Source organism: Lampetra planeri, unplaced genomic scaffold (assembly GCF_965212315.1).
Source record: "Lampetra planeri unplaced genomic scaffold, kcLamPlan1.2.h2 scaffold_220, whole genome shotgun sequence".
NCBI lineage: Eukaryota > Metazoa > Chordata > Hyperoartia > Petromyzontiformes > Petromyzontidae > Lampetra > Lampetra planeri.
The window spans coordinates 7,081-34,829 of record NW_027614968.1 but is presented as its reverse complement, the minus strand read 5'-3'; the positions used below and the strand labels follow the sequence as shown (position 1 = coordinate 34,829).

General features: G+C 55.4%; 2 protein-coding genes and 1 long non-coding RNA gene across 5 annotated transcripts; 2 read left to right on the top strand and 1 right to left on the bottom strand.

Annotated features, from left to right (window-relative positions):
* The first annotated feature begins 508 nt into the window (after positions 1-508).
* Positions 509-3,795, top strand: LOC144740478 (uncharacterized). Of its 3 annotated transcripts, XM_078623330.1 has the most exons (3): positions 509-1,780; positions 1,878-1,926; positions 1,963-3,795. In XM_078623330.1, the coding sequence occupies exons 1-3, from the start codon at positions 1,330-1,332 to the stop codon at positions 3,332-3,334; spliced, it is 1,872 nt and encodes a 623-aa protein (XP_078479456.1). In that variant the 5' UTR covers positions 509-1,329; the 3' UTR covers positions 3,335-3,795. The 3 variants fall into 3 exon arrangements, with proteins under 3 accessions (XP_078479456.1, XP_078479455.1, XP_078479454.1); XM_078623329.1 differs by having other exon boundaries at positions 1,878-3,795; XM_078623328.1 differs by having other exon boundaries at positions 509-1,926.
* A 16,875-nt stretch (positions 3,796-20,670) lies between these two features.
* Positions 20,671-22,480, bottom strand: JMJD4 (jumonji domain containing 4). Its single transcript, XM_078623327.1, has one exon. It carries the CDS (start codon positions 22,465-22,467, stop codon positions 21,112-21,114), a length of 1,356 nt encoding a protein of 451 aa, XP_078479453.1. The 5' UTR covers positions 22,468-22,480; the 3' UTR covers positions 20,671-21,111.
* A 3,972-nt stretch (positions 22,481-26,452) lies between these two features.
* On the top strand, positions 26,453-27,351 carry LOC144740476 (uncharacterized). Its single transcript, XR_013589647.1, has 3 exons — positions 26,453-27,042; positions 27,133-27,149; positions 27,306-27,351. It is a non-coding gene; the product is annotated as an uncharacterized LOC144740476 (long non-coding RNA).
* The last annotated feature ends 398 nt before the right edge of the window (positions 27,352-27,749 follow it).

Here is a 27,749-nt window from a genome sequence, read left to right as displayed (position 1 = left end):
TTGCCCGAGTTGCAAGCAACCGGTTGCGCGGACATTCCGAGTCTATTGCCCGAGTTGCAAGCAACTGGTTGCGCGGACATTCCGAGTCTATTGCCCGAGTTGCAAGCAACTGGTTGCACGGACATTCCGAGTCTATTGCCCGAGTTGCTAGCAACTAGTTGCCCTAGTATTGGACGTGGTTAAGTTGTGAGTTTCACTGCAGTAGCAGTAGTAGTAGGATCAGTAGTAGTAGGATCAGTAGTAGTAGGATCAGTAGTAGTAGGATCAGTAGTAGTAGGATCAGTAGTAGTAGGATCAGTAGTAGTAGTAGGATCAGTAGTAGTAGTAGGATCAGCATCAGTAGTAGTAGGATCAGTAGTAGTAGTAGGATCAGTAGTAGTAGGATCAGTAGTAGTAGGATCAGCAGCAATAGTAGTATCAGTAGTAGTAGTATCAGTAGAAATAGTAGTATCAGTAGTAGTAGTATCAGCAGCATCAGTAGGATCATCATCAGTGTAGTAGTATCAGCTCAGCATCAGCAGTAGTATCAGTAGCAGTAGTAGTATCATCATCACCACCCTCATCATCACCACCCTCATCATCGCCACCACCACCGCCATCACCATCATCACCACTGCCATCACCATCATCATCACCACCCTCATCACCATCATCATCGTCATCACCATCATCACCACTGCCATCACCACCCTCATCATCGCCACCACCACCGCCATCACCATCATCACCACTGCCATCACCATCATCATCACCACCCTCATCACCATCATCATCGTCATCACCATCATCACCACTGCCATCACCATCATCATCATCGCCATCACCATCATCACCACTGCCATCACCATCATCATCACCACCCTCATCACCATCATCATCGTCATCACCATCATCACCACTGCCATCACCATCATCATCATCGCCATCACCATCATCACCACTGCCATCACCATCATCATCATCGCCACCATCACCACCATCATCATCGCCATCACCACCGCCATCACCACCGCCATCACCATCATCATCACCACCACCATCACCATCATCACCACCACCACCATCATCACCACCATCATCACCATCATCATCACCGCCACCACCGCCATCACCATCATCACCATCATCACCACCATCACCACCACCATCATCATCATCGCCACCACCGCCATCACCACCACCATCATCATCATCGCCACCACCACCACCATTATCATCGCCACCACCACCGCCATCACCACCGCCACCACCACCGCCACCACCATCATCGCCACCACCATCATCACCACCATCATCATCATCGCCACCATCATCATCATCATCACCACCATGGGTCTCTGTGTGGGTCTCTATGGGTCTCTGTGTGTCTTTGTATGTCTCTGTGGGTCTCTGTGTGGGTCTCTATGGGTCTCTGTGTGGGTCTCTATGGGTCTCTATGGGTCTCTGTGGGTCTCTATGGGTCTCTGTGTGGGTCTCTATGGGTCTCTGTGTGGGTCTCTATGGGTCTCTGTGTGGGTCTCTATGGGTCTCTGTGGGTCTTTGTATGTCTCTGTGGGTCTCTATGGGTCTCTGTGTATCTCTGTGTCTCTGTGTGTCTCTATGTATCTCTGTGGGTCTCTATGTATCTCTGGGTCTGTGTGTCTCTCTGAGTCTCTGTGTATCTCTGTGTGTCTCTGTGTGTCTGTCTCTGTGTCTCTCTCTCTGTGTCTCTCTCTCTGTGTCTCACTCTGTCTCGCTGTCTCTGTCTCTCTCTGTGTGTGTCTCACTCTGTCTCACTCACCTCTGTCTCTGTGTCTCTCTCTGTGTCTCTCTGTGTCTCTCTCTGTGTCTCTGTGTGTGTCTCACTCTGTCTCACTCACTCTGTCTCTGTGTCTCACTCTGTCTCTGTGTCTCACTCTGTCTCTGTGTCTCTGTCTCTCTCTGTGTGTGTCTCACTCTGTCTCACTCACTCTCTCTCTCTGTCTCTCTCTGTGTCTCTGTGTGTGTCTCACTCTGTCTCACTCACTCTGTCTCTCTGTCTCTCTCTGTGTCTCTCTCTGTCTCTCTCTGTCTCTCTGTGTGTGTCTCACTCTGTCTCACTCACTCTGTCTCTGTGTCTCACTCTGTCTCTGTGTCTCACTCTGTCTCTCTCTGTGTCTCTCTCTGTGTCTCTCTCTGTGTCTCTCTCTGTGTCTCTGTGTGTGTCTCACTCTGTCTCACTCACTCTGTCTCTGTGTCTCACTCTGTCTCTGTGTCTCTGTCTCTCTCTGTGTGTGTCTCACTCTGTCTCACTCACTCTGTCTCTGTGTCTCTCTCTGTGTCTCTCTGTGTCTCTCTCTGTGTCTCTGTGTGTGTCTCACTCTGTCTCACTCACTCTGTCTCTGTGTCTCACTCTGTCTCTGTGTCTCACTCTGTCTCTGTGTCTCACTCTGTCTCTGTGTCTCTCTGTGTGTCTCACTCTGTCTCTGTGTCTCTGTGTCTCTGTGGAAGTTGTGGCGAGCTGGGAGATTGTGACCTCCAGACGCCGTGGGTTGTAACTGGAACATCGCTCTGTCTCTCTCTGTGTCTCTGTGTGTGTCTCACTCTGTCTGTCTCTCTGTCTCTCTGTGTCTCTGTGTCTCTCTGTGTGTCTCTGTCTCTCTCTGTGTGTCTCTGTGTCTCTCTCTGTGTCTCTGTGTCTCTCTCACGGTGTCTCACTCACTCTGTCTCTCTCTGTGTGTCTCTGTCTCTCTGTCACTCACTCACGCTGTCTCTCTCACGGTGTCTCACTCACTCTGTCTCTCTCTGTGTGTCTCTCTCACGGTGTCTCACTCACTCTGTCTCTCTCTGTGTGTGTCTCTCTCTCTCACTCACGCTGTCTCTCTCACGGTGTCTCACTCACTCTGTCTCTCTCTGTGTGTCTCTCTCACGGTGTCTCACTCACTCTGTCTCTCTCTGTGTGTCTCTCTCACGGTGTCTCACTCACTCTGTCTCTCTCTGTGTGTCTGTCTCTCTGTCACTCACTCACGCTGTCTCTCTCTCCGTGTGTCTGTCTCTCTCACTCTCTCTGTCTCTCTGTCTGTATCTGTGTGTCTCTGTCTCTCTCACTCTGTCTCTCTCACGGTGTCTCACTCTCTCTGTCTTTATCTGTGTGTCTCTGTCTCTCTCACTCTGTCTCTCTCACGGTGTCTCACTCTCTCTGTCTCTATCTGTGTGTCTCTGTCTCTCTCACTCTGTCTCTCTCACGGTGTCTCACTCTCTCTGTCTGTATCTGTGTGTCTCTGTCTCTCTCACTCTGTCTCTCTCACGGTGTCTCACTCTCTCTGTCTCTCTCTGTGTGTGTCTCTGTGTGTCTCTCTCTCGAGACGAGCCGTGAGGGTGTTGATGATGATGGTGGTGATGGTGGTGATGTCACCCTGATGATGATGGTAGTGGTGATGGTGGTGATGTCACCCTGATGATGATGATGATGGTAGTGGTGATGGTATCACTTGGGATGATGTTGATGTTGTTGATGGTGTTGATGTCACCCTGATGATGATGATGATGATGGTAGTGGTGATGGTATCACTTGGGATGATGTTGATGTTGTTGATGGTGTTGATGTCACCCTGATGATGATGATGATGATGGTAGTGGTGATGGTATCACTTGGGATGATGTTGATGTTGTTGATGGTGTTGATGTCACCCTGATGATGATGATGATGATGGTAGTGGTGATGGTATCACTTGGGATGATGTTGATGTTGTTGATGGTGTTGATGTTGATGGACCTGATGTTGCTGTGGCTGTCGGCTTTGTGTACGGCTCAATAAACATCTCACGTGATGCTAAACATCGAGCACAACCTCGCTGTCAACAACCACAACCACCATGATCACAACAACAACCACCACCGTGAGTGGGGGTGAGTGGGGGGGGGGGTAATTGTGGGTGGGTGGGTGAGTGATTGGGTGGCTGAGTGGGTGGGTGATTGTGTGTGAGTGGGTGGGTGATTGTGGGTGGGTGGGTGAGTGTGTGGGTGATTGTGGGTGGGTGAGTTGGTGGGTGATTGTGGGTGGGTGGGTAAGTGTGTGGGTGGGTGGGTGAATGTGTGTGAGTGGGTGGGTGATTGTGTGTGAGTGGGTGGATGAGTGTGTGGGTGGGTGATTGTGGGTGGGTGAGTTGGTGGGTGATTGTGGGTGGGTAAGTGTGTGGGTGGGTGAGTGGGTGGGTGATTGTGGGTGAGTGGGTGGGTGATTGAGGGTGAGTGGGTGAGAGTGGGTGAGTGTGTGGATGAGCGAGTGTGAGTGGGTGGGTGATTGTGGGTGGGTGGGTGAGTGAGTGGGTGGGTGATTGTGTGTGAGTGGGTGGGTGATTGTGGGTGATTGTGTGTGATTGGGTGGATGATTGTGGGTGGGTGAGTGGGTGGGTGATTGTGGGTGGGTGGGTAAGTGTGTGGGTGGGTGAATGTGTGTGAGTGGGTGGGTGATTGTGTGTGAGTGGGTGGGTGATTGTGGGTGGGTGGGTGAGTGTGTGGGTGATTGTGGGTGGGTGAGTTGGTGGGTGATTGTGGGTGGGTGGGTAAGTGTGTGGGTGGGTGGGTGAATGTGTGTGAGTGGGTGGGTGATTGTGTGTGAGTGGGTGGGTGAGTGTGTGGGTGGGTGATTGTGGGTGGGTGAGTTGGTGGGTGATTGTGGGTGGGTGGGTAAGTGTGTGGGTGGGTGAGTGGGTGGGTGATTGAGGGTGAGTGGGTGAGAGTGGGTGAGTGTGTGGATGAGCGAGTGTGAGTGGGTGGGTGATTGTGGGTGGGTGGGTGAGTGAGTGGGTGGGTGAATGTGTGTGAGTGGGTGGGTGATTGTGGGTGATTGTGTGTGATTGGGTGGATGATTGTGGGTGGGTGAGTGGGTGGGTGATTGTGGGTGGGTGGGTAAGTGTGTGGGTGGGTGAATGTGTGTGAGTGGGTGGGTGATTGTGTGTGATTGGGTGGATGATTGTGGGTGGGTGAGTGGGTGGGTGATTGTGGGTGGGTGGGTAAGTGTGTGGGTGGATGATTGTGGGTGGGTGATTGTGTGTGAGTGGGTGGGTGAATGTGTGTGAGTGGGTGGGTGATTGTGGGTGGGTGGGTGAGTGATTGGGTGGCTGAGTGGGTGGGTGAATGTGGGTGAGTGGGTGGGTGGGTGATTGTGTGTGAGTGGGTGGGTGAGTGATTGGGTGGCCGAGTGGGTGGGTGATTGTGGGTGGGTGATTGTGGGTGGGTGGATGATTGTGGGTGAGTGGGTGGGTGAGTGGGTGGGTGAGTGGGTGGGTGATTGTGGGTGGGTGGGTGAGTGATTGGGTGGCTGAGTGGGTGGATGATTGTGGGTGAGTGGGTGGGTGGGTGGGTGATTGTGGGTGGGTGGGTGTGGGTGAGTGGGTGGGTGAGTGGGTGGGTGATTGTGGGTGAGAGTGGGTGGATGATTGTGGGTGGGTGATTGTGGGTGAGAGTGGGTGGGTGAGTGGGTGGGTGAGAGTGGGTGGGTGATTGTGGGTGGGTGGGTGGGTGGGTGAGTGGGTGGGTGATTGTGGGTGGGTGGGTGAGTGATTGGGTGGCTGAGTGGGTGGGTGAATGTGTGTGGGTGGGTGGGTGAGTGTGTGGGTGATTGTGGGTGGGTGGGTGAGTGTGTGGGTGATTGTGGGTGGGTGGGTGAGTGATTGGGTGGCTGAGTGGGTGGGTGAATGTGTGTGAGTGGGTGGGTGATTGTGTGTGAGTGGGTGGGTGATTGTGTGTGAGTGGGTGGGTGATTGTGGGTGGGTGGGTGAGTGTGTGGGTGATTGTGGGTGGGTGATTGTGGGTGGGTGGGTAAGTGTGTGGGTGGGTGGGTGAATGTGTGTGAGTGGGTGGGTGATTGTGTGTGAGTGGGTGGATGAGTGTGTGGGTGGGTGATTGTGGGTGGGTGAGTTGGTGGGTGATTGTGGGTGGGTGGGTAAGTGTGTGGGTGGGTGATTGTGTGTGAGTGGGTGGGTGATTGTGGGTGGGTGGGTGAGTGAGTGGGTGGGTGATTGTGTGTGAGTGGGTGGGTGATTGTGGGTGATTGTGTGTGATTGGGTGGATGATTGTGGGTGGGTGAGTGGGTGGGTGATTGTGGGTGGGTGGGTAAGTGTGTGGGTGGATGATTGTGGGTGGGTGATTGTGTGTGAGTGGGTGGGTGAATGTGTGTGAGTGGGTGGGTGATTGTGGGTGGGTGGGTGAGTGATTGGGTGGCTGAGTGGGTGGGTGAATGAATGTGGGTGAGTGGGTGGGTGAGTGATTGGGTGGCCGAGTGGGTGGGTGATTGTGGGTGGGTGATTGTGGGTGGGTGGATGATTGTGGGTGAGTGGGTGGGTGAGTGGGTGGGTGAGTGGGTGGGTGATTGTGGGTGGGTGGGTGAGTGATTGGGTGGCTGAGTGGGTGGATGATTGTGGGTGAGTGGGTGGGTGGGTGGGTGATTGTGGGTGGGTGGGTGTGGGTGAGTGGGTGGGTGAGTGGGTGGGTGATTGTGGGTGAGAGTGGGTGGATGATTGTGGGTGGGTGATTGTGGGTGAGAGTGGGTGGGGTGAGTGGGTGGGTGAGAGTGGGTGGGTGATTGTGGGTGGGTGGGTGGGTGAGTGGGTGGGTGATTGTGGGTGGTGAGTGTGGGTGGCTGAGTGGGTGGGTGAATGTGTGAGTGGGTGGGTGATTGTGGGTGGGTGGGTGAGTGTGTGGGTGATTGTGGGTGGGTGAGTTGGTGGGTGATTGTGGGTGGGTGGTAGTGTGTGGGTGGGTGGGTGAATGTGTGTGAGTGGGTGGGTGATGTGTGTGAGTGGGTGGGTGAGTGTGTGGGGTGGGTGAGTGTGGTGGGTGGGTGATTGTGGGTGGGTGAGTGGTGTGTGGGTGTGGGTGGGTGGTAAGTTGTGTGGGTGGGTGAGTGGGTGGGTGATTGAGGGTGAGTGGGTGGAGAGTGAGTGTGTGGATGAGCGAGTGTGAGTGGGTGGGTGATTGTGGGTGGGTGGGTGAGTGAGTGGGTGGGTGATTGTGTGTGAGTGGGTGGGTGATTGTGGGTGATTGTGTGTGATTGGGTGGATGATTGTGGGTGGGTGAGTGGGTGGGTGATTGTGGGTGGGTGGGTAAGTGTGTGGGTGGGTGAATGTGTGTGAGTGGGTGGGTGATTGTGTGTGATTGGGTGGATGATTGTGGGTGGGTGAGTGGGTGGGTGATTGTGGGTGGGTGGGTAAGTGTGTGGGTGGATGATTGTGGGTGGGTGATTGTGTGTGAGTGGGTGGGTGAATGTGTGTGAGTGGGTGGGTGATTGTGGGTGGGGGTGGGTGAGTGATTGGGTGGCTGAGTGGGTGGGTGAATGTGGGTGAGTGGGTGGGTGGGTGATTGTGTGTGAGTGGGTGGGTGAGTGATTGGGTGGCCGAGTGGGTGGGTGATTGTGGGTGGGTGATTGTGGGTGGGTGGATGATTGTGGGTGAGTGGGTGGGTGAGTGGGTGGGTGAGTGGGTGGGTGATTGTGGGTGGGTGGGTGAGTGATTGGGTGGCTGAGTGGGTGGATGATTGTGGGTGAGTGGGTGGGTGGGTGGGTGATTGTGGGTGGGTGGGTGTGGGTGAGTGGGTGGGTGAGTGGGTGGGTGATTGTGGGTGAGAGTGGGTGGATGATTGTGGGTGGGTGATTGTGGGTGAGAGTGGGTGGGTGAGTGGGTGGGTGAGAGTGGGTGGGTGATTGTGGGTGGGTGGGTGGGTGGGTGAGTGGGTGGGTGATTGTGGGTGGGTGGGTGAGTGATTGGGTGGCTGAGTGGGTGGGTGAATGTGTGTGGGTGGGTGGGTGAGTGTGTGGGTGATTGTGGGTGGGTGGGTGAGTGTGTGGGTGATTGTGGGTGGGTGGGTGAGTGATTGGGTGGCTGAGTGGGTGGGTGAATGTGTGTGAGTGGGTGGGTGATTGTGTGTGAGTGGGTGGGTGATTGTGTGTGAGTGGGTGGGTGATTGTGGGTGGGTGGGTGAGTGTGTGGGTGATTGTGGGTGGGTGATTGTGGGTGGGTGGGTAAGTGTGTGGGTGGGTGGGTGAATGTGTGTGAGTGGGTGGGTGATTGTGTGTGAGTGGGTGGATGAGTGTGTGGGTGGGTGATTGTGGGTGGGTGAGTTGGTGGGTGATTGTGGGTGGGTGGGTAAGTGTGTGGGTGGGTGATTGTGTGTGAGTGGGTGGGTGATTGTGGGTGGGTGGGTGAGTGAGTGGGTGGGTGATTGTGTGTGAGTGGGTGGGTGATTGTGGGTGATTGTGTGTGATTGGGTGGATGATTGTGGGTGGGTGAGTGGGTGGGTGATTGTGGGTGGGTGGGTAAGTGTGTGGGTGGATGATTGTGGGTGGGTGATTGTGTGTGAGTGGGTGGGTGAATGTGTGTGAGTGGGTGGGTGATTGTGGGTGGGTGGGTGAGTGATTGGGTGGCTGAGTGGGTGGGTGAATGTGGGTGAGTGGGTGGGTGAGTGATTGGGTGGCCGAGTGGGTGGGTGATTGTGGGTGGGTGATTGTGGGTGGGTGGATGATTGTGGGTGAGTGGGTGGGTGAGTGGGTGGGTGAGTGGGTGGGTGATTGTGGGTGGGTGGGTGAGTGATTGGGTGGCTGAGTGGGTGGATGATTGTGGGTGAGTGGGTGGGTGGGTGGGTGATTGTGGGTGGGTGGGTGTGGGTGAGTGGGTGGGTGAGTGGGTGGGTGATTGTGGGTGAGAGTGGGTGGATGATTGTGGGTGGGTGATTGTGGGTGAGAGTGGGTGGGTGAGTGGGTGGGTGAGAGTGGGTGGGTGATTGTGGGTGGGTGGGTGGGTGAGTGGGTGGGTGATTGTGGGTGGGTGGGTGAGTGATTGGGTGGCTGAGTGGGTGGGTGAATGTGTGTGAGTGGGTGGGTGATTGTGGGTGGGTGGGTGAGTGTGTGGGTGATTGTGGGTGGGTGAGTTGGGTGGGTGATTGTGGGTGGGTGGGTAAGTGTGTGGGTGGGTGGGTGAATGTGTGTGAGTGGGTGGGTGATTGTGTGTGAGTGGGTGGGTGAGTGTGTGGGTGGGTGATTGTGGGTGGGTGAGTTGGTGGGTGATTGTGGGTGGGTGGGTAAGTGTGTGGGTGGGTGAGTGGGTGGGTGATTGAGGGTGAGTGGGTGAGAGTGGGTGAGTGTGTGGATGAGCGAGTGTGAGTGGGTGGGTGATTGTGGGTGGGTGGGTGAGTGAGTGGGTGGGTGAATGTGTGTGAGTGGGTGGGTGATTGTGTGTGAGTGGGTGGGTGATTGTGGGTGGGTGGGTGAGTGAGTGGGTGGGTGAATGTGTGTGAGTGGGTGGGTGATTGTGTGTGATTGGGTGGATGATTGTGGGTGGGTGAGTGGGTGGGTGATTGTGGGTGGGTGGGTAAGTGTGTGGGTGGATGATTGTGGGTGGGTGATTGTGTGTGAGTGGGTGGGTGAATGTGTGTGAGTGGGTGGGTGATTGTGGGTGGGTGGGTGAGTGATTGGGTGGCTGAGTGGGTGGGTGAATGTGGGTGAGTGGGTGGGTGGGTGATTGTGTGTGAGTGGGTGGGTGAGTGATTGGGTGGCCGAGTGGGTGGGTGATTGTGGGTGGGTGATTGTGGGTGGGTGGATGATTGTGGGTGAGTGGGTGGGTGAGTGGGTGGGTGAGTGGGTGGGTGATTGTGGGTGGGTGGGTGAGTGATTGGGTGGCTGAGTGGGTGGATGATTGTGGGTGAGTGGGTGGGTGGGTGGGTGATTGTGGGTGGGTGGGTGTGGGTGAGTGGGTGGGTGAGTGGGTGGGTGATTGTGGGTGAGAGTGGGTGGATGATTGTGGGTGGGTGATTGTGGGTGAGAGTGGGTGGGTGAGTGGGTGGGTGAGAGTGGGTGGGTGATTGTGGGTGGGTGGGTGGGTGAGTGGGTGGGTGATTGTGGGTGGGTGGGTGAGTGATTGGGTGGCTGAGTGGGTGGGTGAATGTGTGTGAGTGGGTGGGTGATTGTGGGTGGGTGGGTGAGTGTGTGGGTGATTGTGGGTGGGTGGGTGAGTGTGTGGGTGGGTGGGTGAGTGTGTGGGTGATTGTGGGTGGGTGGGTGAGTGTGTGGGTGGGTGGGTGAATGTGTGGGTGATTGTGGGTGGGTGGGTGAGTGTGTGTGTGATTGGGTGGGTGAGTGTGTGGGTGATTGTGGGTGGGTGAGTTGGTGGGTGATTGTGGGTGGGTGGGTAAGTGTGTGGGTGGGTGGGTGAATGTGTGTGAGTGGGTGGGTGATTGTGTGTGAGTGGGTGGGTGAGTGTGTGGGTGGGTGATTGTGGGTGGGTGATTGTGGGTGGGTGGGTAAGTGTGTGGGTGGGTGGGTGAATGTGTGTGAGTGGGTGGGTGATTGTGTGTGAGTGGGTGGGTGAGTGTGTGGGTGGGTGATTGTGGGTGGGTGAGTGGGTGGGTGATTGAGGGTGAGTGGGTGATTGAGGGTGAGTGTGTGGATGAGCGAGTGTGAGTGGGTGGGTGATTGTGTGTGGGTGGGTGAGTGAGTGGGTGGGTGAATGTGTGTGAGTGGGTGGGTGATTGTGTGTGAGTGGGTGGGTGATTGTGTGTGATTGTGTGTGATTGGGTGGCTGAGTGGGTGGATGATTGTGGGTGGGTGAGTGGGTGGGTGATTGTGGGTGGGTGGGTAAGTGTGTGGGTGGATGATTGTGGGTGGGTGATTGTGTGTGAGTGGGTGGGTGATTGTGGGTGGGTGGGTGAGTGATTGGGTGGCTGAGTGGGTGGGTGAATGTGGGTGAGTGGGTGGGTGATTGTGGGTGGGTGGGTGATTGTGTGTGAGTGGGTGGGTGGCCGAGTGGGTGGGTGATTGTGGGTGGGTGATTGTGGGTGGGTGGGTGATTGTGTGTGAGTGATTGGGTGGCCGAGTGGGTGGGTGATTGTGGGTGGGTGATTGTGGGTGGGTGAGTGAGTGGGTGGATGATTGTGGGTGAGTGGGGTGGGTGAGTGGGTGGGTGATTGTGGGTGGGTGGGTGAGTGATTGGGTGGCTGAGTGGGTGGATGATTGTGGGTGAGTGGGTGGGTGATTGTGGGTGAGTGGGTGGGTGGGTGGGTGATTGTGGGTGGGTGGGTGGGTGGGTGAGTGGGTGAGTGGGTGGGTGATTGTGGGTGAGAGTGGGTGGGTGATTGTGGGTGGGTGAGTGGGTGGGTGATTGAGGGTGAGTGGGTGAGAGTGGGTGAGTGTGTGGATGAGCGAGTGTGAGTGGGTGGGTGATTGTGGGTGGGTGGGTGAGTGATTGGGTGGCTGAGTGGGTGGATGATTGTGGGTGAGTGGGTGGGTGAGTGGGTGGGTGATTGTGGGTGAGTGGGTGGGTGGGTGATTGTGGGTGAGTGGGTGATTGTGGGTGAGTGGGTGGGTGATTGTGGGTGAGTGGGTGGGTGATTGTGGGTGGGTGGGTGAGTGATTGGGTGGATGATTGTGGGTGAGTGGGGTGGGTGAGTGGGTGTGTGGGTGGATGATTGTGGGTGGGTGATTGTGTGTGAGTGGGTGGGTGATTGTGGGTGGGTGGGTGAATGTGGGTGAGTGGGTGGGTGATTGTGGGTGAGTGGGTGGGTGTGTGGGTGGGTGGGTGAGTGATTGGGTGGCTGAGTGGGTGGGTGAATGTGTGTGAGTGGGTGGGTGATTGTGGGTGAGTGGGTGTGTGATTGTGGGTGAGTGGGTGGGTGAGTGGGTGGGTGGGTGAGTGGGTGGGTGAGTGTGTGCGAGTGGGTGGGTGATTGTGGGTGGGTGGATGGGTGATTGTGGGTGAGTGGGTGGGTGATTGTGGGTGAGTGGGTGGGTGATTGTGTGTGAGTGGGTGGGTGATTGTGGGTGGGTGGGTGAGTGATTGGGTGGCTGAGTGGGTGGATGATTGTGGGTGAGTGGGTGGGTGAGTGGGTGGGTGATTGTGGGTGAGTGGGTGGGTGGGTGATTGTGGGTGAGTGGGTGATTGTGGGTGAGTGGGTGGGTGATTGTGGGTGAGTGGGTGGGTGATTGTGGGTGGGTGGGTGGGTGAGTGATTGGGTGGATGATTGTGGGTGAGTGGGTGGGTGAGTGGGTGTGTGGGTGGATGATTGTGGGTGGGTGATTGTGTGTGAGTGGGTGGGTGATTGTGGGTGGGTGGGTGAATGTGGGTGAGTGGGTGGGTGATTGTGGGTGAGTGGGTGGGTGTGTGGGTGGGTGGGTGAGTGATTGGGTGGCTGAGTGGGTGGGTGAATGTGTGAGTGGGTGGATGATTGTGGGTGGGTGAGTGGGTGGATGATTGTGGGTGGGTGGGTGAGTGGGTGGGTGATTGTGGGTGGGTGAGTGGGTGGGTGATTGTGGGTGGGTGAGTGGGTGGGTGATTGTGGGTGGGTGGGTGAGTGTGTGTGAGTGGGTGGATGATTGTGGGTGGGTGGGTGGGTGAGTGGGTGGGTGATTGTGGGTGGGTGGGTGGGTGATTGTGGGTGGGTGATTGTGGGTGGGTGATTGTGGGTGGGTGGGTGATTGTGGGTGGGTGATTGTGGGTGGGTGATTGTGGGTGGGTGATTGTGGGTGGGTGATTGTGGGTGGGTGATTGTGGGTGGGTGATTGTGGGTGGGTGATTGTGGGTGGGTGATTGTGGGTGGGTGATTGTGGGTGGGTGATTGTGGGTGGGTGATTGTGGGTGGGTGATTGTGGGTGGGTGATTGTGGGTGAGTGATTGTGGGTGGGTGATTGTGGGTGGGTGATTGTGGGTGGGTGATTGTGGGTGGGTGATTGTGGGTGGGTGATTGTGGGTGGGTGATTGTGGGTGGGTGATTGTGGGTGGGTGATTGTGGGTGGGTGGGTGGGTGATTGTGGGTGGATGATTGTGGGTGGGTGAGTGGGTGGATGATTGTGGGTGGGTGATTGTGGGTGGGTGATTGATTGTAAGTGGGTGATTGTGGGTGGGTGATTGATTGTGGGTGGGTGATTGATTGTGGGTGGGTGATTGTGGGTGGGTGATTGTGGGTGGGTGATTGTGGGTGGGTGATTGTGGGTGGGTGATTGTGGGTGGGTGATTGTGGGTGGGTGATTGTGGGTGGGTGATTGTGGGTGGGTGATTGTGGGTGGGTGAGTGGGTGGATGATTGTGGGTGGGTGATTGTGGGTGGGTGAGTGGGTGGGTGATTGTGGGTGGGTGAGTGGGTGGGTGATTGTGGGTGGGTGATTGTGGGTGAGTGATTGTGGGTGGGTGAGTGGGTGGGTGATTGTGGGTGGGTGATTGTGGGTGGGTGATTGTGGGTGGGTGATTGTGGGTGGGTGAGTGGGTGGATGATTGTGGGTGGGTGAGTGGGTGGGTGATTGTGGGTGGGGTGAGTGGGTGGGTGATTGTGGGTGGGTGAGTGGGTGGGTGATTGTGGGTGGGTGATTGTGGGTGGGTGAGTGGGTGGGTGATTGTGGGTGGGTGAGTGGGTGGGTGATTGTGGGTGGGTGAGTGGGTGGGTGATTGTGGGTGGGTGATTGTGGGTGGGTGATTGTGGGTGGGTGATTGTGGGTGGGTGATTGTGGGTGGGTGAGTGGGTGGGTGATTGTGGGTGGGTGAGTGGGTGGGTGATTGTGGGTGGGTGAGTGGGTGGGTGATTGTGGGTGGGTGATTGTGGGTGGGTGATTGTGGGTGGGTGAGTGGGTGGGTGATTGTGGGTGGGTGATTGTGGGTGGGTGATTGTGGGTGGGTGATTGTGGGTGAGTGGGTGGGTGATTGTGTGTGGGTGGGTGGGTGGGTAAGTGTGTGGGTGAGCGAGGGTGGGTGGGTGATTGGGTGGCTGTGTGAGTGGGTGGGTGATTGTGGGTGGGTGGGTGATTGTGGGTGGGTGAGCGAGTGTGGGTGGGTGGGTGGATGGGTGGGTGGGTGGATGAGTGGGAGTGGGTGTGTGTGTGAGTGAGTGACTGTGTGGGTGTGTGAGTGAGTGACTGAGTGGGTGAGGAGTCAATGAGTGAGAGACTGAGTGGGTGAGTGAATGAGTGAGAGACTGAGTGGGTGAGTGAATGAGTGAGAGACTGAGTGGGTGAGTGAATGAGTGAGAGACTGAGTGGGTGAGTGAATGAGTGAGAGACTGAGTGGGTGAGTGAATGAGTGAGAGACTGAGTGGGTGAGTGAATGAGTGAGAGACTGAGTGGGTGAGTGAATGAGTGAGAGACTGAGTGGGTGAGTGAATGAGTGAGAGACTGAGTGGGTGAGTGAATGAGTGAGAGACTGAGTGGGTGAGTGAATGAGTGAGAGACTGAGTGGGTGAGTGAATGAGTGAGTGACTGAGTGGGTGAGTGAATGAGTGAGAGACTGAGTGGGTGAGTGAATGAGTGAGAGACTGAGTGGGTGAGTGAATGAGTGAGAGACTGAGTGGGTGAGTGAATGAGTGAGAGACTGAGTGGGTGAGTGAATGAGTGAGAGACTGAGTGGGTGAGTGAATGAGTGAGAGACTGAGTGGGTGAGTGAATGAGTGAGAGACTGAGTGGGTGAGTGAATGAGTGAGAGACTGAGTGGGTGAGTGAATGAGTGAGAGACTGAGTGGGTGAGTGAATGAGTGAGAGACTGAGTGGGTGAGTGAATGAGTGAGTGACTGAGTGGGTGAGTGAATGAGTGAGTGACTGAGTGGGTGTGTGAGTGAGTGAATGAGTGACTGAGTGGGTGTGTGAGTCAGTGAGTGAGAGGAAGTGGTGAGTAGTGAGTGGGTGAGTGAGTGACTGTGTGAGTCAGTGACTGTGGTGAGTGCGTGGGTGGGTGAGTGAGTGACTGAGTGGGTGTGTGAGTGACTGAGTGGGTGTGTGAGTGACTGAGTGGGTGTGTGAGTGACTGAGTGGGTGTGTGAGTGAGAGACTGAGTGGGTGTTTGAGTGAGAGACTGAGTGGGTGTGTGGGTGAGTGAATGAGTGGGTGAGTGAATGAGTGAGAGACTGAGTGGGTGTGTGAGTGAGTGAGAGGAAGTGGTGAGTAGGGAGTGGTGAGTGAGTGAGTGACTGAGTGGGTGAGTGAGTGGGTGAGTGAGTGAGTGACTGAGTGGGTGAGTGACTGAGTGACTGAGTGCGTGTGTGGGTGGGTGAGTGAGAGGAAGTGGTGAGTAGGGAGTGGTGAGTGAGTGACTGAGTGGGTGTGTGGGTGAGTGAATGAGTGGCTGAGTGGGTGAGTGAATGAGTGAGTGACTGAGTGGGTGTGTGAGTGAGTGAGTGAGAGGAAGTGGTGAGTAGTGAGTGGGTGAGTGAGTGACTGTGTGAGTCAGTGACTGTGGTGAGTGCGTGGGTGGGTGAGTGAGTGACTGAGTGGGTGTGTGAGTCAGTGAGTGAGAGGAAGTGGTGAGTAGTGAGTGGGTGAGTGAGTGACTGTGTGAGTCAGTGACTGTGGTGAGTGCGTGGGTGAGTGAGTGACTGAGTGGGTGTGTGGGTGAGTGAATGAGTGGCTGAGTGGGTGAGTGAATGAGTGAGTGACTGAGTGGGTGTGTGAGTGAGTGAGTGAGAGGAAGTGGTGAGTAGTGAGTGGGTGAGTGAGTGACTGTGTGAGTCAGTGACTGTGGTGAGTGCGTGGGTGGGTGAGTGAGTGACTGAGTGGGTGTGTGAGTCAGTGAGTGAGAGGAAGTGGTGAGTAGTGAGTGGGTGAGTGAGTGACTGTGTGAGTCAGTGACTGTGGTGAGTGCGTGGGTGAGTGAGTGACTGAGTGGGTGTGTGAGTGAGAGACTGAGTGGGTGTGTGGGTGAGTGACTGAGTGGGTGTGTGAGTGAGAGACTGAGTGGGTGTGTGAGTGAGTGAATGAGTGACTGAGTGGGTGTGTGAGTGACTGAGTGTGTGGGTGAGTGAATGAGTGGGTGAGTGAATGAGTGAGAGACTGAGTGGGTGTGTGAGTGAGAGGAAGTGGTGAGTAGGGAGTGGTGAGTGAGTGAGTGACTGAGTGGGTGAGTGAGTGGGTGAGTGAGTGCGTGTGTGAGTGGGTTAGTGAGAGGAAGTGGTGAGTAAGGGGTGGAGGGTTCACACCGCAGCTGTTTCCTCACAGACTCCCAGGGGAGATGTTGAGCGGAAGAAGCGAGAAAGGGTGCAGTGAGAATTCTATTAAAAAAAAATTACAAACTATTTTTATTTTACCCGGTCTCAGGACCCAGCGACCACCTGCCTAGAGAGACCCACAGAGACACACAGATACACAGAGATACATAGAGATACACAGAGATACACAGAGACCCATAGAGAGATACAGAGACCCACAGAGATACACACAGACCCATAGAGACACACAGACCCACAGAGACCCATAGAGATACACAGGGACCCACAGAGATACATAGAGATACACAGAGACACACAGACCCACAGAGATACATAGAGATACACAGATACATAGAGACCCACAGAGATACACATACAGAGAGACCCACAGAGACCCATAGAGATACATAGATCCATAGAGACCCATAGAAACACACAGATACAGAGACCCATAGAGACCCATAGAGATACATAGATCCATAGAGACCCATAGAAACACACAGAGATACAGAGACCCATAGAGACACACAGAGACCCACAGAGACCCACAGAGACCCACAGAGACCCACAGAAACCCACAGAGACACACAGAGACCCATAGAGACACACAGACCCACAGAGATACACAAAGACCCACAGACCCATAGAAATACACAGAGACCCATAGAGACACAGAAACAGAGATCCACAGCGACACAGACACACAGAGACCCACAGACACACAGAGACCCAAAGAGACACAGAAACACAGACACACAGAGACCCACAGAGACACACAGAGACCCACAGAGACCCACAGAGACCCACAGACACACAGAGACCCAAAGAGACACAGAAACACAGACACACAGAGACACACACAGACACACAGAGACCCACAGAGACACAGAAACACAGACACACAGAGACACACAGACACACAGAGACCCAAAGAGACACAGAAACACAGACACACAGAGACCCACAGAGACACACAGAGACACACAGAGACCCACAGAGACCCACAGACACAAAGAAACACAGACACACAGAGACACACACAGACACACAGAGACCCACAGAGACACAGAAACACAGACACACAGAGACACACAGACACACAGAGACCCAAAGAGACACAGAAACACAGACCACACAGAGACACACAGAGACACACACAGACACACAGAGACCCACAGAGACACAGAAACACAGACACACAGAGACACACAGAGACCCAAAGAGACACAGAAACACAGACCCACAGAGACACACAGAGACATACAGAGACACACAGAGACCCACAGAGACACAGAAACACAGACACACAGAGACACACACAGACACACAGAGACCCAAAGAGACACAAAAACACAGACCCACAGAGACACACAGAGACACACAGAGACCCACAGAGACACACACAGACCCACAGAGACACACAGAGACCCACAGAGACCCACAGAGACACACATAGACCCACAGAGACCCACAGAGACACACAGAGACACACAGAGACCCACAGAGACACACAGAGACCCACAGAGACCCACAGAGACCTACAGAGACCTACAGAGACCTACAGAGACCCACAGAGACCCACAGTTGTATCACTTTCACACGAAGGCCATTGACACGAGGAGGTTTTTTTCTTAATTAGAACAGCATCTTCTCAGAGCTCACTCACTCACAACAACAACAGCAGCATCAGCAGCTCCACCTCGTGGCAATGTCACGAGCCGCCACCGAAAATAACACGCGTTTCATCAAGGTCTTGGAAGAGACTTCTGGAACACGGTCTTTATTAAATCCTTTATATTAAGTTCGCTTGCTTGCTTGCGTGCTTGCTTGCGACCGTGCAAATCTTTCGGTCGTTTTTTAACCCGCTTTCCCGTGATCCAATCGAGCTGACATTTTGCTACACAGACTCGTTGTGCGTGACGATTGATTTTAGTGAAAAATTTTTGTCCCAAAATTTTACACTTTTTAGGATTTTTTTAATTTTTATATTTAATGACCAATTGCTTAATGGTGGCAGGCAATCATCTGACCCATAGGTGGCAGCCATCTCAAGCCAGAGGACGAGAGGACTCTAGCCGCGACGCATATAAAGGATTTAGAGTGAAAAACTTTGTTTTTACGGGTTTACTTGTTAAATCCTTTATATTAAGTTCACTTGCGTGCTTGCTTGCGACCGTGCAAATCTTTCGGTCGTTTTTTAACCCACTTCCCGTGATCCAATCGAGCTGACATTTTGCTACACAGACTCGTTGTGCGTGACGATTGATTTTAGTGAAACATTTTTTTCCAAAATGTTACACTGTTTAGGACAAAAAAATTATATTTAATGACCAATTGCTTAATGGTGCAATGCAATCATCTGACCCATAGGTGGCAGCCATCTCAAGCCAGAGGACGAGAGGACTCTAGCCGCCACGCATATAAAGGATTTATAGTGAAAAACTTTGCTTTTACGGGTTAATTTATTTGTCTTTCATTACAACACTCCTCCATGCTGCTGACAGACACCGTGAGAGGGACAGAGAGAGAGAGAGCAGAGGTCGCAACCGGGTACCCGATACCCGATACCCGTACCCTACCCGATACCCGTACCCCAATCGATACCCGTACCCTACCCGATACCCGTACCCTACCCGATACCCGTACCCTACCCGATACCCGTACCCCAATCGATACCCGTACCCTACCCGATACCCGTACCCTACCCGTACCCTACCCGATACCCGATACCCGTACCCCAATCGATACCCGTACCCTACCCGATACCCGTACCCTACCCGATACCCGGCTACCCGTACCCCAATCGATACCCGTACCCTACCCGATACCCGTACCCTACCCGATACCCGTACCCCAATCGATACCCGTACCCTACCCGATACCCGTACCCTACCCGATACCCGTACCCCAATCGATACCCGTACCCTACCCGATACCCGTACCCGATACCCGATACCCGTACCCCAATCGATACCCGTACCCTACCCGATACCCGTACCCTACCCGATACCCGTACCCTACCCGATACCCGTACCCCAATCGATACCCGTACCCTACCCGATACCCGTACCCTACCCGATACCCGTACCCTACCCGATACCTGTACCCTACCCGATACCTGTACCCCAATCGATACCTGTACCCTACCCGATACCCGTACCCGGTCGGGTACTGGTACCCGTTTGCGACCCTGGTGCGGCCGGGTACGGGTACGGGTAGGCCGTGAGTCACTGGTGAGTCACCGTGATTGTCACTCATTTCCCAACGTCTTGTCTCTTCTCACAATTCAAGTTCCTAGAATCAACCCACCCGCGCCTGCAACGTGGCTTCATCCCAGAGGTCGCAATCGGGTACCCGATACCCGTACCCGGAAAGACAGCGTCTCATTCAGACGCTGCCTTTCCGACAGACCTGTTCTTCGCCTGAGGGATGGCTGCTTGCCTTGTGGCCGAAACGTCGTGAGAATTGTATTTTTTTTAATTTTTATTATTTTATTATTTCCCTTCTACGTGACTTTACCGAAAGAACCAAGAAGATGAATCCCTGCAGTCACGAAAGCTTTAGATCGGAATTTAATTTATTCCTTCCAATGATTGCTGAGCCAGAATGCATTAAAGATACGATGCCAAGCCTGGTGGTGTGTCATTCAGACGCTGCCTTTCCGACAGACCTGTTCTTCACCTGAGGGACGGCTGCTTGCGTTGTGGCCGAAACGTCGTGACAATTGTATTATGTTTTATATTTATGACTTTATTATTTCCCTTCTACGTGACTTTACCGAAAGAACCAAGATATGCTGAATTCATCTGTTGATATGCAAATTCCTTTGTCAAGGCGCCCTTCCCCCTCTAACCCAGCTTAAATATACGCTGCCAAGCCTGGTGGTGTTTCATTCAGACGCTGTCTTTCCGACAGACCTCAGGTGAAGAACAGGTCTGTCGGAAAGACAGCGTCTCATTCAAGACGCTGTCTTTCCGACAGACCTCAGGTGAAGAACAGGTCTGTCGGAAAGACAGCGTCTCATTCAAGACGCTGTCTTTCCGACACACCTCAGGTGGAGAACAGGTCTGTCGGAAAGACAGCGTCTCATTCAGACGCTGTCTTTCCGACAGACCTCAGGTGGAGAACAGGTCTGTCGGAAAGACAGCGTCTCATTCAGACGCTGTCTTTCCGACACACCTCAGGTGGAGAACAGGTCTGTCGGAAAGACAGCGTCTCATTCAGACGCTGTCTTTCCGACAGACCTCAGGTGGAGAACAGGTCTGTCGGAAAGACAGCGTCTCATTCAAGACGCTGTCTTTCCGACACACCTCAGGTGGAGAACAGGTCTGTCGGAAAGACAGCGTCTCATTCAGACGCTGTCTTTCCGACAGACCTCAGGTGAAGAACAGGTCTGTCGGAAAGACAGCGTCTCATTCAAGACGCTGTCTTTCCGACAGACCTCAGGTGGAGAACAGGTCTGTCGGAAAGACAGCGTCTCATTCAAGACGCTGTCTTTCCGACACACCTCAGGTGGAGAACAGGTCTGTCGGAAAGACAGCGTCTCATTCAAGACGCTGTCTTTCCGACAGACCTGTTCTTCACTTGAGGGGACGGCTGCTTGCGTTGTGGCCGAAACCTCGTGACAATTGTATTTTCGATTTAAAGCTTTCACGACGTTTCGGCCACAACGCAAGCAGCCGTCCTCAGGTTAAGAAGAACAGGTCTGTCGGAAAGACAGCGTCTGAATGACACACCACCAGGCTTGGCAGCGTATATTTAAGCTGGGTTGGAGGGGGAAGAGCGCCTTGACAAAATAATTTGCACATCAAGAGGAATTTAGCATATTTATGGAAAATGCAGATATTATGTTTTATATTTCCATCATTTTATTACTTCCCTTCTACGCGACGACTTCACCGAAAGAACCAAGAAGATGTGCTGAATTCATCTGTTGATGTGCAAATTCCTTTGTCAAGGCGCCCTTCCCCCTCTAACCCAGCTTAAATATACGCTGCCAAGCATGGTGGTGCTCATTCGGACGCTGTCTTTCCGACAGACCTGTTCTTCTTCATCTGAGGGGATGGCTGCTTGCGTTGTGGCCGAAACGTCGTGACAATTGTATCACGTTTTATATATTTCCATCATTTTATTACTTCCCTTCTACGCGGCGACTTCACCGAAAGAACCAAGAAGAACTGTGGCCGAGAGTTGATGAACCGCACCATCAGTTCCGCCCCATGTTGCCCAGAGCTTGTTCGATATCCGTTCGGAGCTGCTCCGGCCTAATGGGCAGGCAGTCTACTGGCAGAACCCCAAAGTCCGGGTCTCCCTGCATCGCAACCACGACCTCCTGTACCCTCGCCAGGTCAAACGCCGCGTGCCAATCCCCCAGTCGAGCGAGATCGCCGTGAGAGTGATCGGTGATTTTGTCAGCGCGGCTAGAGCCCGGGGGGATGTCCCCCCTCTCGTGCAGGAACTCCACCCTCCTGTCGGCGATCAGCTTCATGAACGCGTAGAACTCCCCGTAGTCGATGCCCGTGCACGCCTTCATGACGCGCTGGCACTGCTCGGCCCAGTCGCTCATTCCCGAACGGCAGTGTCCGATCTCCCTCTGCACGGCGCGCAGCTCGCTCTGCAGGAAGCTCCACACGAGGTCCACGTTGCAGCCGTTGAGCCAGTTGTGGTTGATGGAGATGGTGTCCTCAAGGTTGTGCACCTGGTGGTGCCATCCACTGGGCACGAAGATGATTTCTCCCGCCTCCTGGATCACCTCAATGGGCTCGTTGCCGCGTCGTTTTCGCAGCGCTGCTCCCGTTTCTTTTCCCCCCGTGTCCCGCTGCTCCGATTTCTCGGCCGCGACGTCCTTCGCCGGCGCCGGCGGCGGATCGAACGCGGCGACGTCGTAGGGCAGGTTTCCGAGGCGGTCTCGAAGGGCCTCCTCCCGCCCAGGCGGGTAAAGCAGCCACAGCTTGCGCCCGCACACGTTTGCCGACCAGCTGTAGGAGCGGAACACGTCCGCGTGAAACGGTGTCCAGGAGCCGCGCGGGCCCATGTACACGAAGCGGTAATCGTCCGAGTGGACGGCGTCGCAGTATTCGTTGAGCCAGTCGGAGGCGAAGCACTCCGGCGTGGCGTACGCGTCGTGTCCGGGGAACTCCCTCGGCATGTGCCAGTCTTTGAGGTACAGGCCGGGGAGCGAGGGAGGACAGCCGTCCCGGCTCATGGCGTCCTGCCAGTAGGAAAGGAACTCCCGCATGGGCATCTGCGTCTTGGGGTTTGCGTTGTACTCCCGCTCCGAGCAGTCCGCCACCGGCACCGGGGCGTCCCCGAAATCTCGGCGCAGGGCGGCCAGGTCGGGCTTGCCGATAGGGGTCACCCACCGCCGGCGGCTGCCCCACGCGGCGCTCAGCGGGGCGGGGAGCAGCCGCGGGCTGTTTGGCAGCAGCGCGGATCGCCACAGTTCGGCGTAGCCGGGGGCGGTGACGTCGGGCGGAGCGTCGGGGAGGGGGACGATGCTGCGGGGCGAACCGAAACTCGGAGATAGGAGGCCGAGGCTTTCTTCGAAGAGAGAGCGGTCCATTGCGGGGGGCTGGGGGGGGGGGCAGGGGGGGGGGCAGGGGGGGGGGGCAGGGGGGGGCAGGGGGGGGGGGCAGGGGAGGGGCAGGGGGGGGGGGGACCCCCGTCACCACCGGTGACCTCACGGCGGAGCGGCGAAGCCTCCGCTACGAGCAGAGGAAACAAGAAGATGGTCGGTTTGTTTTTAAAATCCTTTATATTAAGTTCACTTGCTTGCTTGCGACCGTGCAAATCTTTCGGTCGTTTTTTAACCCACTTCCCGTGATCCAATCGAGCTGACATTTTCCACACAGACTCGTTGTGAAAATTTTTTTTCCAAAATTTTACACTTTTTAGGACAAAAATATTATATTTAATGACCAATTGCTTAATGGTGGCAGGCAATCATCTGACCCATAGGTGGCAGCCATCTCAAGCCAGAGGACGAGAGGACTCTAGCCGCCACGCATATAAAGGATTTATAGTGAAAAACTTTGCTTTTACGGGTTAATTTATTTGTCTTTCATTACAACACTCCTCCACGCTGCTGACAGACACCGTGAGAGAGACAGAGAGAGAGAGAGCAGAGGTTGCAACCGGGTACCCGATACCCGTATCCTACCCGATACCCGAGATACACAGAGACCCACAGAGACCCACAGATACCCACAGAGACCCACAGAGACACACAGAGACCCACAGAGACACCCAGAGAGACACAGAGACCCACAGAGACACACAGAGACCCACAGAGAGACACAGAGACCCACAGAGACACACAGAGACCCACAGAGAGACACAGAGACCCACAGAGACACACAGAGACACACAGAGAGACACAGAGACCCACAGAGACACACAGAGACCCACAGACACCCACAGAGACCCACAGAGACCCACAGAGACACACAGAGAGACACAGAGACCCACAGAGACCCACAGAGACCCACGGAGACCCACGGAGACCCACGGAGACCCACAGAGACCCACAGAGAGACACACAGAGACCCACAGAGACCCACAGAGATACACAGAGACCCACAGAGACACACAGAGACCCACAGAGAGACCCACAGAGACACACAGAGACACACAGAGAGACACAGAGACCCACAGAGACACACAGAGACACACAGAGAGACACAGAGACCCACAGAGACCCACAGAGACCCACAGAGACACACAGAGACCCACAGAGAGACCCACAGAGACACACAGAGACACACAGAGAGACACAGAGACCCACAGAGACACACAGAGACACACAGAGACCCACAGAGAGACACAGAGACCCACAGAGACCCACAGAGACCCACAGAGACACACAGAGAGACACAGAGACCCACAGAGAGACACAGAGACCCACAGACACCCACAGAGACTCACAGAGACCCACAGAGACACACAGAGACCCACAGAGACACACAGAGAGACACAGAGATCCACAGAGACTCACAGAGACCCACAGAGAGACACAGAGATCCACAGAGACTCACAGAGACCCACAGAGAGACACAGAGATCCACAGAAACACACAGAGAGACACAGAGACCCACAGAGACACACAGAGACACACAGAGATACACAGAGACCTGCAGAGACCCACAGAGACCCACAGACACCCACAGAGACTCACAGAGACCCACAGAGACACACAGAGACCCACAGACACCCACAGAGACTCACAGAGACCCACATAGACACAGAGAGACACAGAGACTCACAGAGACCCACAGAGATACACAGAGACCCACAGAGACCTACAGACCAGGCGAGGTAGTCAACATCTCCTAGCCACAGTGATGATGATGATGATGAGAGACACACAGAGACTCACAGAGACACACAGAGACTCACAGAGACCCACATAGACACAGAGACACACAGAGACACACAGAGACCCACAGAGACCCACAGACACCCACAGAGACTCACAGAGACCCACAGAGATACACAGAGACCCACAGAGACCCACAGAGATACACAGACCAGGCGAGGTAGTCAACATCTCACATCCACAGTGATGATGATGATGAGAGACACACAGAGAGACACAGAGACTCACAGAGACCCACAGAGATACACAGAGACCCACAGAGACCCACAGACCAGGCGAGGTAGTCAACATCTCCTAGCCACAATGATGATGATGAGAGACACACAGAGACTCACAGAGACACACAGAGACCCACATAGACACAGAGAGACACAGAGACTCACAGAGACCCATAGAGACCCACAGAGACACACAGAGACATACAGAGACCCACAGAGACCTACAGACCAGGCGAGGTAGTCAACATCTCCTAGCCACAGTGATGATGATGATGATGAGAGAGACCCACAGAGACCCACAGAGACCCAGAGAGACCCACAGAGACCCACAGAGACCCAGAGAGATACACAGAGACCCACAGAGATACACAGAGACCCACAGAGACCCACAGAGACCCACAGAGACCCAGAGAGACCCACAGAGACACAGAGAGACCCACAGAGACCCACAGAGATACACAGAGACCCACAGAGACCCACAGAGACCCACAGAGATACACAGAGACCCACATAGACACACAGAGACCCATAGAGATACATAGAGACCCACAGAGACACACAGAGACCCACATAGACACACAGAGACCCAGAGACCCACAGAGACCCACAGAGAGACACAGAGACCCACAGAGAGACACAGAGACTCACAGAGACCTACAGAGACCCACAGAGATCCACAGAAACCCACAGAGACACACAGAGACCCACAGAGAGACACAGAGACTCACAGAGACCCACAGAGACACACAGAGATACACAGAGACCCACAGAGACCCACAGAGACACACAGAGACCCACATAGACACAGAGAGACACAGAGACCCACAGAGACACACAGAGACATACAGAGACCCACAGAGATCCACAGAGACATACAGAGACCCACAGAGACCTACAGACCAGGCGAGGTAGTCAACATCTCCTAGCCACAGTGATGATGATGATGAGAGAGACGCAGACTCCAGATATACAGCAGCAGCAGGCATCGTCAGGGTCCGGGATCGAACCCACGACCTCCTGCAGACCGGGCGAGGTGGTCAACATCTCCCAGCCCACCCCTGTAACCGGTAACCGAATGGGTGATAGAGAAAAACGGTTACCGTTTAAACGAACCTGAGATGTTTAAAGACTCCGGGTCTCCAGGCCACGAGTTTCCAATGTAGTGACGTCACCAACACTGGCCCCTCCCCCACCCCACTGGCCCCTCCCCCACCCCACTCGCCCCTCCCCCACCCCACTCGCCCCTCCCCCACCCCACTGGCCCCTCCCCCACCCCACTGGCCCCTCCCCCACTGGCCCCTCCCCCACCCGCCCCTCCCCCACCCCACTCGCCCCTCCCCCACTCGCCCCTCCCCCACCCCACTGGCCCCTCCCCCACCCCACTGGCCCCTCCCCCACCCCACTGGCCCCTCCCCCACCCCACTGGCCCCTCCCCCACCCCTGTGCAGTGACGTCACCATCCACTCGCCCCTCCCCCACTCGCCCCTCCCCTACTCGCCCCTCCCCCACCCCACTGGCCCCTCCCCCACCCCACTGGCCCCTCCCCCACCCCTGTGCAGTGACGTCACCATCCACTCGCCCCTCCCCCACTCGCCCCTCCCCTACTCGCCCCTCCCCCACCCCACTGGCCCCTCCCGCACCCCTGTGTAGTGACGTCACCAACACTCGCCCCTCCCCTACCCCCCCTGGCCCCCCCCCCCTGTGCAGTGACGTCACCGTCCACTCGCCCCCCTCCCCCACTGACCCCGTTGGCCTCTGTAACGACGTCACTTCCCCCCCCACCCGAGCGATTCTCCCCTCCCCCCCCCCTCTAACAGACAAGTGACGTCACGCTTCCTACACACACCCCCACAGGAAGTGACGTTCCCCGCACGCCCACCCCCTCTTCTCATCAAGAGGAAGTGACGTCACGGGATCACTCTCCGCCCCCCTCACTCCACGAACAGGAAGTGACGTCGTCCGCACGACAGGAGGTGACGTCGCCCGGATCACTCCACGAACAGGAAGTGACGTCGCTCGCACGCGCCGCCGGGCTGTCGTCACTTCCGTCCTTTTCAATCGCCCGCCATTTTCTCGGCCTCGTCCGGCAGAGAGACACAGAGAGACGCAGAGAGACACAGAGAGACGCAGAGAGACACAGAGAGACGCAGAGAGACACAGAGAGACGCAGAGAGACACAGAGAGACGCAGAGAGACACACACAGAGAGACGCAGAGACACAGAGAGACACAGAGAGACACACAGAGAGAGGGAGCAGGTGAGAGTAGAAGGAGAGAGAGACAGAGAGACACAGAGAGAGACAGAGAGACACACTGAGAGACACAGAGAGAGAGGGAGCAGGTGAGAGTAGAAGGAGAGAGGAGAGAGAGACACAGAGAGAGACAGAGAGACACACTGAGAGACACAGAGAGAGAGCGAGCCAGGTGAGAAAGCGAGCCAGGTGAGAGAGTGAGAGAGCAGGCGAGAGAGGTGAGAGGTGAGCCAGGTGAGTGAGAGAGAGAGCAGGTGAGTGAGAGAGCGTATAGAGAGGTGAGAGGTGAGCCAGGTGAGAGAGTGAGCCAGGTGAGTGAGAGAGCAGGTGAGAGGGTAGAGAGGCGAGAGAGGGAACAGGTGAGAGAGGTGAGAGGTGAGCCAGGTGAGTGAGTGAGAGAGGTGAGAGGTGAGAGAGCGAGCCAGGTGAGTGAGTGACAGTATAGAGAGGTGAGAGAGGGAACAGGTGAGAGAGGTGAGAGGTGAGAGGTGAGCCAGGTGAGAGATAGAGAGCCAGGTGAGTGAGAGCCAGGTGAGTGAGAGAGCCAGGTGAGTGAGAGAGCAGGTGAGTGAGAGAGCGTATAGAGAGGTGAGAGAGGTGAGACTTTGTGGCGAGGAGGAGGAGCCATGGCTGAGAAGCTGGACATGTCCCTGGACGACATCATCAAGATGGGGAAAGGCGGCGGGAGACGTGGTGGAGGTGGTGGTGGAGGTGGTGGTGGAGGTGGTGGTGCAAAGAGAGGTGGAGGTGGTGGTGGAGGTGGTGGTGGAGGTGGTGGTGGAAGACGTGGAAGAGCAAGACCTTCGCCTTACAGTCGGGTAGGTGAACCTTGCCTGGCACGGGCGCCATGGTGATGGTGGTTGGTGGTGGTGGTGGTGATGGTGGTGGTGGTGATGGTGGTGGTGATGATGGTGGTGGGGGAGGTGGTGGTGATGATGGTGATGGTTGTGGTGGTGGTGGTGGTGGTGATGGTGGTGGTGATGGTGGTGGTGATGATGGTG